Source organism: Dipodomys merriami, unplaced genomic scaffold, assembly GCF_024711535.1.
Source record: "Dipodomys merriami isolate MVZ:Mamm:240054 unplaced genomic scaffold, mDipMer1.0.p SCAF_184, whole genome shotgun sequence".
Lineage (NCBI taxonomy): Eukaryota > Metazoa > Chordata > Mammalia > Rodentia > Heteromyidae > Dipodomys > Dipodomys merriami.
Window position 1 is genome coordinate 22003 of NW_027203204.1, and position 15500 is coordinate 37502.

A 15500-nucleotide genomic window follows, 5' to 3' on the forward strand; every position below is an offset into this window, starting at 1 on the left:
CACTGAGCCACCTTCCCAGCCCTGATTCTAGAGTTTGAACTCAGGATTTAGGTGCTGTTCTTTACTTTTTTTAAAAATCACACTTTATTTTTTCACACAATCCTCAGATCTCAGCTTCCTGTGTAGCTAGGATTACAGATGTGAGCCACCAACACCCAGCTTGGGTCTTCTTGATTTTCATTTAAAATAAAGCTAATTTTGGTATTTCATAACACACTATTTGTGTTCTAAATCACTAAGTCCAAATTGTAGATGTATTTGTGTAAAACTGGAGAAATAATGAAAATAAGTAAGTCAAATGTGAATAATCATTTGTGTGCTTAGAGTAGTGCATTTTATGGAGGGATTAAAAATAAGATAAAGTAGAAATGCAGAATTTGGGTTACATGTGAAATAAATTCCTGCTTTTTTTTTTTTTTAGCAAATTGAAGTCATTTTTAAAAAAGTAATAGTTATTGGGAGAGAATGGTTAAGGTGAAAACAATATTATATATTGTGTACAACTAACTGATTTTATAAGTGGATTCCTTTTTACCACTGACGCTTGTTTACTTGTCATGTGTTATATCCCACTTGGGATATTGATTGTTTTTTTGCTATAGGAAAACCCTGTTCTCAGCAAAGTACTTTGACTCCATTGGGAACCCCATTGAGAAAAACATACTGGAGAAGTTTATTTATCAGAGCTTTTTTTCCCTTCCTAATAAAGAGTGATACTTGCTAGGCAACTGTGGCACATACCTACTATAATCCTGGCTACTCAAGAGGCTGAGATCCAAAGGTAAAGGTCCTAAGCCAGACCAGGCAGGAAAGTACAAGACTGTCATCTCCAAAATAGCCAGCAAAAAGTAGGTATCATTTAAGCAAGTGTGAAGTCCTGTGTTTGATATGTTTCCTCACTACTAAGTGGTATTAGTCTTACAGTGAGTTGAAATGGCTGTTTTTATATATTTTTTTATTGTAAAAATACTGTCCAGAGGGATTACAGTTACATGAGTAAGGTAACGAGTACATTTCCTAATGAGCATTGTTACCTCCTCCTTTGTTTTTCCCCTACCGAAATGGCTATTTTGATGATCACTAAAAATATGTACTTTAACCAAGTGTACAGAAGAGTTGTTTGATGAGGCCTTCAAGTCACTTTCTTGACATTGTTTAAAAGGTTTATGATTATTACAACACAAAAAATTTTTGTGGTTGAACTGGAGATAAGAATCTCCTGGACGTCATGCCAGGCTGGCAAGGAACCACAATTCTTAGATCTGTCTCCTGAGTAGCTAGGATCACAGGGGTGAGCCATTGGCCTTGGCTTAAAAGTTATTTTTAAGGAAATTGTCAGCAATGTATGTACTTAAACTCATTAGCAAAGGCATAATGTCAGGATTCTTCTGTAATAAAATGCTTCAACCAAAAGTAAAAGTAATATTCAAGTTACAACTCTTGAAATGTTGCTTTCAAAGAAAGGAAATGAATGTCTGCTGTTACGGGTGTTACAAGTTATTGCCAACTAAAAGATCAAGAAAGTAAAATGAAAGTTAAATCTGGAGATTTAAAGCAAGATGACTTGCTTTCAATACCTTGAGAATCCAAAAGAATAAGCAGTTAACAGTAATCATTTGGGAAAGAGTGGAAGACTCATTTGTAGTAAAAGGCACAAAATAACTACATTTGTAGGTAGAATTTCTGGTTGGAAGGTTAAATAGGTTCATTTGGCAGATTCCATTTTCCACAGCCAGAAGGTAAGGTTGGAGTGGACTTAAAAAATACTGATAGTGTACTATTACTATGGATTACCTGTTTCAGGTTCTCTACAGTGGCAGAACCAATAGATACATACACATATGAAAGGATTTATTAAGGGAACTTGTTGGGTCTTCCTGACGGACAGGTACTTCCTGTCCGACGGAAGGTAAGTGTGGCCCTCTTCTGTTCCCCAGCCTCCCTCAGCCCGGGAGACAATCAGACACAGCGGGAAGCCAAATCCAGCAGGTAGAAAACTCGTTTATTAACAGAGAGCAGCCCTTTTTAAAGCCAAAAAGGGCGGGTGGCCTGGCCAGCGAGGAGGAGGATCCAATCACTGTCAAGGTCACACCTTATCATGCATCTAAGCCTTCACAGGCTGGTTAGGCACTGATTGTAAGGTGAATTGGGCTCTGCCCACTCAACTCCCTCTCAGCGCCATGTTGATAACCATTTTGCCAGCACCACTTGTGGAAGAGACTGTCTTTTTTAAAAGTATATTTTTTGTTCCCTTGTTGAAAAGGTTTGATTTCTAGGTTTTCTATTTTCCATTGGTCTTCAGGTTGTTTTGTTGTTGTTGTTGTCAGTTAGGGGGCTTGAACTCAGGTCCTAGGCACTCTTGAGTTTTTTCACTCATAGAGCTCTACCACTTTTGAGCCACAATGCCACTTCCCGTTTTCTGATGGTTAATTGGAGATAAGAGTCTCATGGACTTTTCCTTCGAAGTCTGCTTTGAACTGTGATCCCCAGATCACTACCTAGGATTGTGGTGTGAGCCACTGACACCAGGCTCTTAGGTTTGTTTTTGTGCCAATATCATGTTACTATGGCTCTGTAGTATAATTTGAAGTCCAGTATTGTGATAACCTTCTATATTGCTCTTTTTGCTCAAGATTGCATTTGCAATTTGATGCCTTTCATGCTTTATCTGATTTTTTTTGATAGATGTTTCTATTTTATGAAGAATGACATTGAAACATTGATGGATATTGCATTGAATCTGTAGATGGCTTTTGGCAGTATGGTTATTCTCATCATATTCTCATCATATTCTGCCAATCCATGAGTATGGAAGGTCATTCCATCTTCTGGTGTCTTCTTCAATTTCTTTTAAGTTTTCTTAGTTGTTGTTGTTGTTGTTGTTGTTGTTGTTGTTGTTTTTTCTTGTCAGTCGTTGGGCCTTGAACCCTGGACTTGGGTGCTGTCCCTCAGCTCTTCAGCTCAAAGCGAGCACTCTACCGCTTGAGCCACGGTGACACTTCTGGTTTTCTGGAGGTTTATTGGAAAGAAGAGTCTCACAGCCTTTCCTGCCCGGGCTGGCTTTAAACCAAGATCCTCAGATCTCAGCCTCCTGAGTAGCTAGGATTACAGATGTTTTTCCACCTGCCCTAAGTATTTATCTTTGTCAATGAGATGTTTCTTGTAGAAACATCTTGGACTAGATGTTTCTAGTCCAAGTTACTGTTCTGTGTCTTTTGATGGAAGAATTGAGATCATTAACACTCAGTGTTACTATTGAAATACTATGCATTTCCTGTCATTTTACTGTTTTTCTGATAAGGGCTTCTTTCCTATTTCTTCTTCACTAACCTACTCATCTAGTAGGTCTTATTCGTTCCTGTTTTTCTGATAAGGGCTTCTTTCCTATTTCTTCTTCACTAACCTACTCATCTAGTAGGTCTTATTCGTTCCTGTTTTTGATTGCTGTGCTCTGTGTTGGATTCTGTTAGCATCCAATACAGTGCTGGCTTAGTAAATATGAATTCCTTTCACTTTTGTTTATTGCACAAGGTCTTTATTTTACTCTTAATTATGAAGTATAATTTTGTTGGATATACTAATGTACATCGGCAGGTATTACTCTTCAGGACTTGTATTATGTTCTACAATGCCCTCCTTGCATTTAGAATTTGTGTTGAATAATGTGTCAGTTATCCTCTGTGGTTGCTATTGTATATGACTTGCAGCTTCAGTATTCTGTATATTTGTTGCCTTAACTATAATATGTTTAGGGGTATTTCTTCTTAAATCTTATTTCCTTGGGGTTCTGTACGACGACTCTGTGTAGATGTCCTTCTCTTCCTCATGGTTAGGGAAGCTTTCTGCTTTTATGTAATTAAATAGATTATCTGTGCCTTTAGTTCTCCTTCTATATCCATGATTTATAGGATTGGTCTTTTTAAAGAGCTTCAGAGGTTTTGCATATAAATTCATATTTTCTTAGTATTTTCAAAAATAAACAATCAGGTTGTAGGAATGGCTTAAGTGATAGAGCAAGAAAGCTTCACAAATGTCAGGTCCCAAATTCACTTCCTGGTACCTGCCAAAATGGTTGGGGTACCCAATTTCTAAAACCCATATATCTGATTTTGTTGTTAGATATGTCTGAATTTTATTTGCTTCTTAGGGCTATCGTAATAGGGATCATAGTCTGGGAGATTTAAAAAACATCTGTTGTCTCTCAGGGATGCTGGACGTCTGAAATCAAGATCTCAGCAGGCTCATGTTCCCTCTGGAAGCTGCTAGGACATCTGTCCTGACCTCCTCTTGTCTTTGTTGGTTTCCAACAATCTTTGGCACTCCTAGGCTTGCAGGGTGATCACCCTAGTCTCTCATCTTCATATGCTCTTCTTCCTGGATACCCCCTGACATAGTCTTCCCTCTGCATTTCTATTCGTAGCCAGACCTCTTCTTTCTATAAGGACACTAATTATTGTATTAGCCACCTATTTTACTGATCTCAACTTCATTATATCTATAAAGACTGAACACAACTGAACTCAAATAATATGACATGTAATATTCTCCCTACCTTTCACATGAGTCTGAATCTATCAATACTTTGTAGTCTTTCTGAATACTTCATGAGACTGCTGTCGTCTTATAATCCAGTCTGTTTCTCATTTGAAAATTAGACTTCACAATTAGCTTTCTTAACATTTCAACATTGTCTAGAGTACACAGTAGAAAAAAGAACTTTGATATGACAAAGAAGAACATATTGTTGGTCTGATTTAAGACCTTGGACATGGAAGCTCATACTGGCTATGCTTTACTGACCATCAATATCTGCTTTTCTGCTCTCTGGAATGCTGTCCTATGAACTGGTGCTTCCATCTAGTTTTTCTGTCATTTTGCTTTCAAGTTAGGTTCCATGTAACAGTCATACAGATCAGAGAGAATAATTACCTTTTAATAAGCGAAGGTAACAAAATCCAGCGGAACTTCTAAAAAGTTGATTTCCATATACACTACTCATGATTGGGGGCAGATACAAAAAGGAACCATAACACACTTACACCATATCTGCACTTACAAATACCATAGATTACCTATAATAGTTTGTTTTCTATACATTCAAATTTTAACCAAGACATGATGGTACGTATTTGACAGAAGAGAACCTACTTATATTCCTGCACAACTGAGCACCTCACAGTACTGAATTTCCAGCATCTTTGTTTTATCCAAAAGTAAAACTTTCTTATTTTGGAAATAAAATGTTCTTTTCTGAAATGACTGAAAATACAGTACACCTGTTTTTTTTTAAAAAATATGTTTATTTGGAGAATGTTAGCACAATTCTACCTCCCAAGGTATGCATTCATCAGCTTGATCAGTTCAGGTGAGTATTGCACACAACTCAATAGCTGTTTTCCTCTTCTGTGTTACTACTGATAATTAATAATCCAAAAATGTGATGTTTTGGAAGGTTATCTAAAAAGGAAAAAGCTGTGGAAAATGTTTGAAGCAATGGTTTTAACCACCTTTTTCTCTCTTCAGGAAACTTTAACTGCATATTTCAGTCGGGTGGAATCTTTTGTGTTATTCTGACTGTCAATAAGAACCAGGGGATTGTGTTGATGATTCTTGATAATTTCAGCAACACTTCCAAAATACTAGAAGACAAAAACATGGATGAATTAAACATGTTTATTCATGTTAACTTCATGTTCCACTCCTCCCATCTCCCATTTTCTCAAGATCCCAGCTAATCTTCTGCCCAAACAGTCCTGTTGTCTTGAGTTTTGTGGGATATGGAGTTTCTTATATTTAGTAAGACTAAAAACACAGCCTCAATTAGCATAACTATGTAGAAAAATTACTTTGAGTCATAATACATATTTTAAATATTTTGCTCAGTTAAAAAATATTTTGCTTTTTATTTAGTGTCAAGTGTGAAGTTAGCTACCAGTGAATATTTCTACCTTCTCCATAAAGAGAACAAAGTATCAGTTATATCACACAAGTCTTAGACATAAAGACTCAGGGAGCTATAGTTTACATCTTGAGTATCTCCCTAGAGCCGACAGGCTAAAGTCTTTGTTCCCAGAATGGCATTATTGAAAGCTAGTGGGGCCTTTATGAAGTGAGGCCTGTTGGGAGGTCTTTAATTCATTGGGGGAAGGTGTCCTTAAGAAAACTGTGGGGAGGGCTGGGAATATGGATTAGTAGTAGAGTGCTTGCCTAGCATGCACAAAGCCCTGGGTTTGATTCGTCAATACCACATAAACAGAAAAAGCCGGAAGTGGTGGTGTGGCTCAAGTGGTAGAGTGCTAGCCTTGAGCAAAAGAAGCTCAGGAACAGTGCTCAAGCCCTAAGTTCAAGCCCCACACCTAGGAAGAAGAAGAAGTAGAATGCCTTGCACTCTCACCATAATGTGCTTCTATAGGCCCAAGAAAACAAGCATCAATCATGGATTGATGAAAACTGTGAATCAAATTAAGCCTTTTCTCTTTATAATTTCATTATCTCCGGTGTTTGGTTACCATGATAGAAACTAAAACACAGGAAAGGATGTAATAAATAGAATTTAGTACCAGAAAGAAATTATTTCCTACATACATTTATATTTTGTTAGTTTTCTTTTTTGAATGAGAAAACTTTAGAACCCACATGCTTCCATCTGTGCCTAGCTACCAGTAATAAGCTTACAGCTAAATTAGTGCCTAGTTAATAATGAAATTTCATGCTGGACTCTCATTGTACATATTAAGTTTTGTGTGTGTGTGTGTGTGTGTGTGTGTGTGTGTGTGTGTGTGTGTGTGTGTGTGTGTGTGTGTGTGTGTGTGTGTGTGTGTGTGTGTATAGCTATATAGAGATATAGATATTTTTTGGTGGTTGTGGGGTTTGAACTCTGGGCCTGGGCACTGTCCCTCATCTCTTCAGTTCAAAGCTAGCGCTCTACCACTTGAGCCACAGCGCCACATCTGGTTTTCTGAGTGGTTTATTGGAGATAAGACTTTTCCTGCCTGGGCTGGCTTAGAACTGTGATCCTCAGATCTCAGCCTCCTGAGTAGCTACGATTACAGGCGTGAGCCACCAGTGCCTAGCTAAGTTTTATATATTTTAATCACATCTATAGGAGTTAAGGTTGTCATATTTATTTTTCTGAAAGTGATTAGATTTTTAAAGATTGATTAAATGTAACACATACCATTAAATTCCTTAAGTATCCAACAGTGCTACAAATTTAGTTACCAAATAAGTGCAATTAGAATCATTTTTAAAAATGGTAATTCACATTAGTGCTATGAATCCATTAATTAGTAACAGTTCATTTTATTGTCCTTTATTTTTTCATATATAAATATCCAGAATAAAAAAGTAGGAATAAATATAAAGCCTTTGTAAACCATTTGGACAGCTTCCAAAATCTACACATTAAATAAATATTTAGAGCACAAATCAACTTTTTCTAGTGAAATGCCAGTTATTTGTAGGTAATTGGTTATGAATGTTAGGTCATGCACCTAACATGTGAGAGACGGGCCTTCAAGTACTTTTTTTTTGGGGGGGAGGGCGTTGGTCATAGAGCTTGAATTCAGGGCCTGGGTGCTGTCCCTGAGCTCTTTTATGCTCAAGCCCTGCACACTACCACCTTGAGCCACAGTGCCACTTCCAGTTTTTGAGTGGTTGGAGAAAAGAGTCTCACAGGGGCTTTCCTGCCCAGGCTGGCTTCCACCACAATCAGATTTCAGCCTCCTAAGTAGCTAGGATTACAGGCATGAGCTACCAGCACCTGGCAGAACTTTTATATATTCCTTACTTTCTCTTCTGTTACCAATGACATTTTTTTTATCTTTTCTTTGTGCCAGTATTGGGGCTTGAACTAGCTCATATTTAAAACTTTAAACTAAGATAAGTACTGGTGGTTCACACCTGTAACCCTTAGCTACTCAAGAGGCTGAAGAGCCAGTTTGGCAGAAAAGTTTCAAGAACTCCATCTCTAACTAGCAAAAAGCTGGGCTAGAGGTGTACCTCAAGAGGTAGAATGAACAAGCCACACAAGAGCTCCAAGCTCCAAGCTGAAGCCCTGGTACTAAGGGGGAAAAAAAAAAAAAAGATTGAACTATAAAAAAATCTAGAAGAAAATATAGGGGAAAAATTCATGACATTGGATTTGGCCAATGATTTCTTTCTTGAATAGGACACTGAAGGCACCCAAAACAAAAAAATAGGCAAATAAGACTATCAGCCTTTATACTTCTCCGTGTGCACAATACATGGCTATAGATCTAAAAGGAAATTTCTAGCTGGGTATGTTGATGCATACTAGTATTCCCAGCATTCAGAATGATGAGGCAGGAGGATCCTAAGTTCAGTGTCAACCTGGGCTACATAGAAAGATTCTGCCTCAACCAAAAGTAAAATTAAATAGAAATTACTGACCTCTTCACCATTTTTCTTTCTGCCCAAAGCATATTGTTTTGTTGCTTCAATAAATCGCACAGGAATATTATAGACTCGCTTATTAAAGAATACAACTAGTGTATATGGTTGTTTGGAATCATGACCAGAGCTTTTCCGAATAAGAAATGATCCATCCTGTTTAATAAAAATAAAGCATTATTATGGCTAGTATTACTTAACATTTTATAGTTTATGAACTATACAATTCAATTGATGAAAAATACGTATATGCTGGTTATTTTCTAAGAAAATAATTCACAAAACATATACTCACTAAAAACCATAAGTGAACCACAACATTTAAAATCCCAGCTACTTGGGACTGATCTTGGTTCAAGACCACCAGCTAAGGCTGGTATCAACAGAAATAAACACAGTGTAGATATGTGTGCCTGTCATTCCAGCCACAGAAGGAAGCATAATTAGAAGGATCATGGTCCATGTTAGCCTGGGGAAGAAGACTCTATCTTGAAAACAAGCCAAAGCAGAAAGAGCTAGTGGCCAGGCTCAAGTAGTAGAGCTTCTTCCTAGCCAGCTTGAGGCCCTGAGTTCAAACCTCAGTAATAGAAAACACACAAAATCATGAGTGAGGTCAATGTTGTCATGTTATTGTGTTTGTAGTTTAGAAATATGTGAAGGGACACCAGAGAAAACCTAGAGGACATTTTCGTGTTTGTGAGTGCCAGCGGAGCCTGGGCTTCAACTCAGGTCCTGGGCACTGTCCCTGAGCTTATGTGCTCAAGGCTAGTGCTCAACCACTTTGAGCCACAGCTGTAGGAGTCTCACGAACTTTCCTGCCAGGACTGGCCTTGAACCATGATCCTTAGCTCTCAGGCTTCTGAGTAGCATGAGCCACCAATATCCAGTTTAAAAGGACACCCTTCAATATAGAAACATGTCCACAAATTGTCTGTGAGTAAAAACAGTAGTTAAAAAATCCATTCATTGGGGCTAGGAAGGTGGCTCAGTGGTAGAGCTCTTGCCTTGCATGCATGAGGCCCTGGGTTCGATTCCTCAGCACTACATAAGCAAAAAGAAAAAAGCCAGAAGTGGCACTGTGGCTCAAGTGGTAGAGCGCTAGCCTTGAGCTGAAGAGCTGAGGGACAGCGCCCAGGCCCAGAGTTCAGGCCCCACAACCGGACCCAAAAAAAAAAAAAATCCATTCATTTAGACTACTAAAGAATAGCTATTGGGAGTTAAAACCTTTAGCTGTGAAAATTCTCAAAGAACTCATGATAAAGAAAAATCAGCATAATACCTTAATTTTTATTAAATATTACATAAAAATATTCTAGAGTTAAAAGTTCAAAAAACCAAAAACTGGACAAAGACTTCAAGAAGAACTGCAACAAGAATGGATCTAACTTAGAAAAGAATTTGAAGAGAAACTGTATTTTAGGAACAAGGAGATCATTTGGAGATGTTTGAGGACTAAATAGACAAAGATTTAATATGTGACATTGAAGAAAGAGATGGAGACCACTGAAACACCTGAAAATGAGAATTAATAAAATAACTACATTAAGGTCTGGGAGGCAGTGGTTGGAGCAAAAGAATGATTTAAAAATCTAAAATACATGTGATTTAGGTCTTTGACAAAAACAGAACAATAGAATGGAACTACCCTTTGAGGCTGTAAGAAAACTTACTGGATATAAGGGAAAACTTATAGTGACATATTGAAAAATTAATTCAGACATATTCCAATACAATTTGACTTTAAAAAACAGTGTGTAGAAGCCAGATGCCAATGGCTCACGCTTGTAGTCCATTCAGGAGGCTGAGATCTGAGAATCACAATTCAAAGCCAGCCCAGGCAGGAAAGTCCATGAGACTTATCTCCAATGAACCACCGAAAGTCAGAAGTGGAGCTATGGCTCAAGTTGTAGAGCACTAGCTGTAAGCACAAAAGCCCAGGGACAGCACTCAGTCCCTGAGTTCAAGCCTCAAGACTGGCACAAAAAAGGAAACAAAAAGCCTCCTAAACAAAACAAAAACTCAAGCCTTCAGATTAAAGAACTAAAACTACATACAAGGGCAAGAACGTAACACTCAAGTCGGACTCCTCAAAAGCCTCGCATCAAAAGCTTCAAGTCAATCCCGCAGAACAACTATCTTAAAAATTCAAGCTAAGTCAGGAGCCAGTGGCTTCTGCCTGTCATCCTAGCTACTCAGGAGGTTGAGAATTGAGGTTCAAAGCCAATCTATGCAGGAAAGTCTATGAGACCATTATCTCCAAGTAACCAACAAAAAGATAAAAGGGAGGAGTAGGACGCTGGTGAAAGAAAAGAAGAGGTGTTCTACAAAGAAGGATGCTGAGGGCACAATGATGGGATCCAAAGCAAGCAAACCTTGTTGGATCTATGTAACGCCTCTTCAGCAGACTTCCGGTCACAGGAACCAGCATACCAGGGTTTAGAATGAACATCAGCTTCCTGTGAAAATGAAGGCATTGTTCAGCATGTGCTAGCGGTTCCTTTAATGTTTGTAAAGACTTCTGCAACTTCTATGCCAAGATTCACTTTGTAAGAGCAAGCTGGAAACCAACAGTCTGCATCAATAGTCTGTGAGTCTGTGGTTCCTCTGACCCACCCAGGCACTATGTCTACATTACTTGGCTTTAGCCGCTAAACTTAGTTCTTGAACATAACTAAATCCCTCTAAGTTCCTGAACCACTACTTCCTTCCTTTCTCCCAAGTAAATTACAATCTCTCTTCCATTCAGTTCTTTTTTTTTTGGTCGGTTGTCCGGCCCATTGAGTTCTTATTACTCGCTGTCTGTGGAGTACACTGTAATTTCCAAAGTGTTTTATGAATATTATCTGACTTCATTCTTGCAAATAACAGTACATACCTTCTTTGAAGGCAAGGGTAACTGTTACCATATTTTGTTTACATTTTTATATAAGCTCAGGAGGACTTGTACAGGGCACAGACTCCAGTCTTCTGTCTCTTTTTAAACTCTGCTATCTTAGGTGTTTTATTATAAACTTTCACAGTTCTATTCTGAGGAAATCACAAAGTTTAAATAAAAGCTATGTTAGAAAAATTAACAATAAAGCTGGGCACCAGTGGCTCATGCCTGTAATCCTAGCTACTCAGGAGGGTGAGATCTGAGAATCGTGGTTCAAAGCCAGCCCAGGCAGGAAAGTCCCTGAGACTCTTATCTACAATAAACCAATAGAAAACCAGAGTGGTGCTGTGACTCAAGTGGTTAAGAGTGCTCGCCTTGAGCTGAAGAGCGCAGGGACAGCTCCCAAGCCCAGAGTTCAAGCCCCATGAACAATCAACAACAACAAAAGAACAATAAAAGCAACACATTTCCTTGCAGGTTTGAAGAAATACTAATTGTTATTCAGGGCATCAGGAATACCAATCAGAATAAACAGAGCAAACCAAAACCAAGGCTCTGTTCTCAAGCTTTACTCCAAACTCTTTTCAGAAGACATTTCCACTTATGCAACAAGCCACTGATACAAAGAGCTCATGTCATACCTGAACTGAAAAAGTGGGATTCGATGAAAAGTTAGGGGATGGTCCATCCACAGACGGGCTTCCCCCTTCTGGAAATCCTGAGAGGGATTTGGAAAACACCAATTAACTTTTCCTGTTTCTTTTCTTTTTTTTTTTTTTTGCCAGACATGGATCTGAACTCTGGGCCTGGGCAGTGTCCCTCAGCTCTTCAGCACAAGGCTAGCACTCTACCACTTGAGCCACAGCACCACTTCTGGCTTTTTCTGCATATGTGGTGCTGAGGAATTGAACCCAGGGCCTCATGCATGCAAGGCAAGCACTATACCACTGAGCCAGCTTCCCAGCCCCAACTTTTCCTGTTTCTTGAGCAGGTACTACATCTATACTGCACTGCTGTGATGGCTGCTGTGGGGGACACATACCAGAAAAACTGTTCTCAAAGTATGGTCTCGGGATTCTGGGAAGTATCCCCAGATTTTGGGGGAGGATACCAGAGGCCTTTATTTTTTCAATGATTTATCTTTGTGATCTCTACTTTCCTTCATATATTTCCGAGAGACGTAACATAATATCTGTAGTGAGTGATAGGAAAATCCAGCAATCTTCCTTACTCAAGGCAGTAAAGAGATAGGAAAACCTGAGATAATGCCCCTCTTCCTACTACAATTCTTATTGGGAATTACTTATTTTCCACAAAAATATGTTTTGCTACCATGCAGTGAGTTATATATTATTTTAGGTAAATGAGGTTTCCAATGTTTCAACAGCTTTAACTCAATATATTTAGTGTTAATAGGAAGAAACATGTAAAGCAAAGTTCTTTAGGTCTGCAGAGTGAAGTGGTCCTGACCACTAGGCCTAGCAAGCATTCAGCCTTGAGTTCAAATTCCAGTATCACCAAAAAGTTACTAGACAGCTAGATAACTAACTAACTAAATAAATAATAAAGTGGTCCTGAGACCAAATTGTTTGAAAATTGCTGTCTTAAAGGCATAAACTCCCTTAAGTTTACAGCCTAACTATACAAACACTGAAACAGAGAAAATACATAGGTATATTCGTAGTTGTTGGTTTTTTGTTTACTTATTCATTCTTTTGTTGGGTTTAAATTTTTAAATTTTTTTTGTTTATCTGGTACTGAGGAATCAAACTCAGGGCCTCATACACACTAGGCAAGCGCTCTACCACTAAGCGACATTCCCAGCCCCTTGTTCATTCATTTGTCCTCCTTTCTTCTGTCCCTTCTTTGTATCGAAGCATTTGGGTAAATAGCAGCCAATAAAACACCAACATTCCCTCCCCTCCTTACAAGACTGTCATATTTTCCTTGAGGGAAATTATCCACATATTTGCCCTGTCTTCTTTGTAGACATGCTTGACAACCATTAAAAATGTATTTAGAATTTAATAATCATTTATTGAGGACTTACTATGTACAAAGCACTATCCCAGATATTGCTCATATGTTATTTTACTTATTTTATTTTTTGGTGCCAGTACTGGGGCTTGAACTCAGGGCCTTGCACTCTCACTTGGCTTTTTTGCTCAAGGCTAGTGCTCTACCATATGAGCCACACTCCTGGCTTCCTTACTTGTCTTTTCATTTTGAAAACAACTAAAGGGGTCTTACTTCTTTTACTACAAACAAAGATGTCCAACCAGTAAAATAATCAATGTGAAATAAGATTTAAAAAAAGCAAAAAATGCTCTCAATGATTACCTTTCAAAATAATCCTATGAAATAGCTATTGTTGGCACCATGTTAGAGATGGAGAAACAAGCAGAGACACTAAGACCACAGCTGAAAGTGACCCCTGGGGAAGAACCCAGGTCTGTGAGATAGCAGTCCAGCTACACCTCTACCTTGTGGCCCTCATTGTGACTTCCCTGTACTTACTTGGCAGAGGAATCGGTTTCTGAGGGAGAGGTCTGAAAAGAAGCAGTTAAGATAAATTAAGGGGGCAAAGCACAATATGATTTTGTTGGTGGTATTAACATGGACAGAATTATGAAGAAACTCATTACAAAGGCTAATAAGACATATCTCAAGTCAGGAAAGGAACCAAAATCTTAAAAATCAGCAAGATTATGCCTTTTAGTTTAGCGAAAGAAGGAGTCCTGACTGAAGTGTTATAGTTAAATTAAATCCAATAATTGACCTGGATAATAGGTCTCTACAGTACAACCTTGCTTAAGACGTAAGATTTAATTACAAAGCAGTGACTTATTGGATCTTTATGAAGCACTAAAAACTAGAGTCACTGTGCATGCCACTAAGCATGCGTTCATTCCTACAGCAACAGAAGGATAATAATAATTATTTGTTTGTTTGTTTATTGTTGAGGTAAGGTTTTTCTGTATGGGGGAGGGACGGGCTATGTAGCACAAGTTGGCCACAAACTCACATTCATCCTTCCTCAGCCTCCCAAGTGCTGAGATTACAGGTGAATACTACCATATTGAGCCGGAAACTCATTTTTTTAAAAAGTGACTCCCTAGTTCAGTCTGCTAAAAAGGGCTCAAAAACAGTCTGGTCTTAGTAGATGAAGGAACCCAGATTCAGTTTCCAGTTTTGTTTAGTGGTACTGGGGTTTGAACTCAGAGCCTTAGTGCTTGCTAGGCAGGAGCTCTACCACTTGAGCCAAATCTCCATCCTAGAAACTTGTTTTTAAAGAGAAAAAGAGTCTTACTTGAGGGCAGGCGGAAACACTGGTGACTGGATGGCTTCTTGTCTGTGGCTAGATCCTCGGTGGCGTTCAGCAGGGATAGGCTTCTCTTGATTGGGAGAAATCTTATATTAGGATTAGCGTGAAATGTTTATCTCCATCGGCAAACCCAGCTGCATCAGCTTAGTAGGACCATGTTTGGTCAGATGTCTTCCCAAGAATGTCTTCAGCAGGATGTGATTAGTTTGTGCACTTGTCAGCCTTGTACACCGCAAGTGCTATTGGGATCAGGACTCCTACCTAGCAATGTTCATGGATTCTGCATCTAGAGGGGGCTGGAGTTTAGAGTTGCAAGGTTTGACATCTACAACACAATTCACCTCTACTTTCTCTGTCATTTCTCTGACTTTTCAAAATTCATGACCTCGGCTGAGCTGTTAACTCTTAAGATATGTGAATGGCTCTTAGCATTCAGATTTGTGGGGTCTTGGCACTTTCTTGTCCATCCTACCTGTCCTGACTGCAAACAGATATGTGCTTGGCACATGGGCTGCAGCCCTACTGAAGATCCTGCTTGGTGAGTCCAGGTCTGAGCTGGCTTTGCTACACATTATGCGTTGCCAAGTGAAAGACTGTTTTGTTTCAAGAACTCAATTTTATATTTCAATTAAATCAGGATTCCACTTATATGCAGACAATTAAACATTACTTTCAGAGAACATGCTTATCCTTAGAATAAATAAGTTTACCTTCACAAACACTTGACGTGGCCTGTTGAGAGGCAACTGGAGTCTATACAAAAGAAAAGGAAAGGCAGTGCTATTCAAACGAGCAGAACATGGAAATACATGCCAAAGTAATACTATTTTAGAAAAGTGTTGGTCAAGTTTTCTTTGACAGATAGTTGTCCCTTCACTCACACACAGT

The 15500-nt window shown here is 38.7% G+C and overlaps 2 protein-coding genes across 5 annotated transcripts in view; one reads left to right on the forward strand and one right to left on the reverse strand.

Annotated features, from left to right (window-relative positions):
- The window catches only part of LOC138830109 (DNA nucleotidylexotransferase-like), a 108668-nt gene that overhangs the window by 15132 nt on the left and 78036 nt on the right, over positions 1 to 15500 (forward strand). The gene's annotated exons all lie outside the window — the stretch shown is intronic.
- The window catches only part of LOC138830110 (B-cell linker protein), a 49562-nt gene continuing 39341 nt past the window's right edge, over positions 5280 to 15500 (reverse strand). The window contains exons 11-17 of the mRNA XM_070026510.1: positions 15323 to 15365; positions 14598 to 14682; positions 13805 to 13836; positions 11929 to 12005; positions 10785 to 10868; positions 8413 to 8568; positions 5280 to 5639 (exon numbers count right to left, since the gene is read on the reverse strand). Of these exons, the coding sequence (XP_069882611.1) occupies positions 5520 to 5639; positions 8413 to 8568; positions 10785 to 10868; positions 11929 to 12005; positions 13805 to 13836; positions 14598 to 14682; positions 15323 to 15365 (597 nt within the window). The 3' untranslated portion in view covers positions 5280 to 5519. The remainder of the gene's footprint in view (positions 5640 to 8412; positions 8569 to 10784; positions 10869 to 11928; positions 12006 to 13804; positions 13837 to 14597; positions 14683 to 15322; positions 15366 to 15500) is intronic.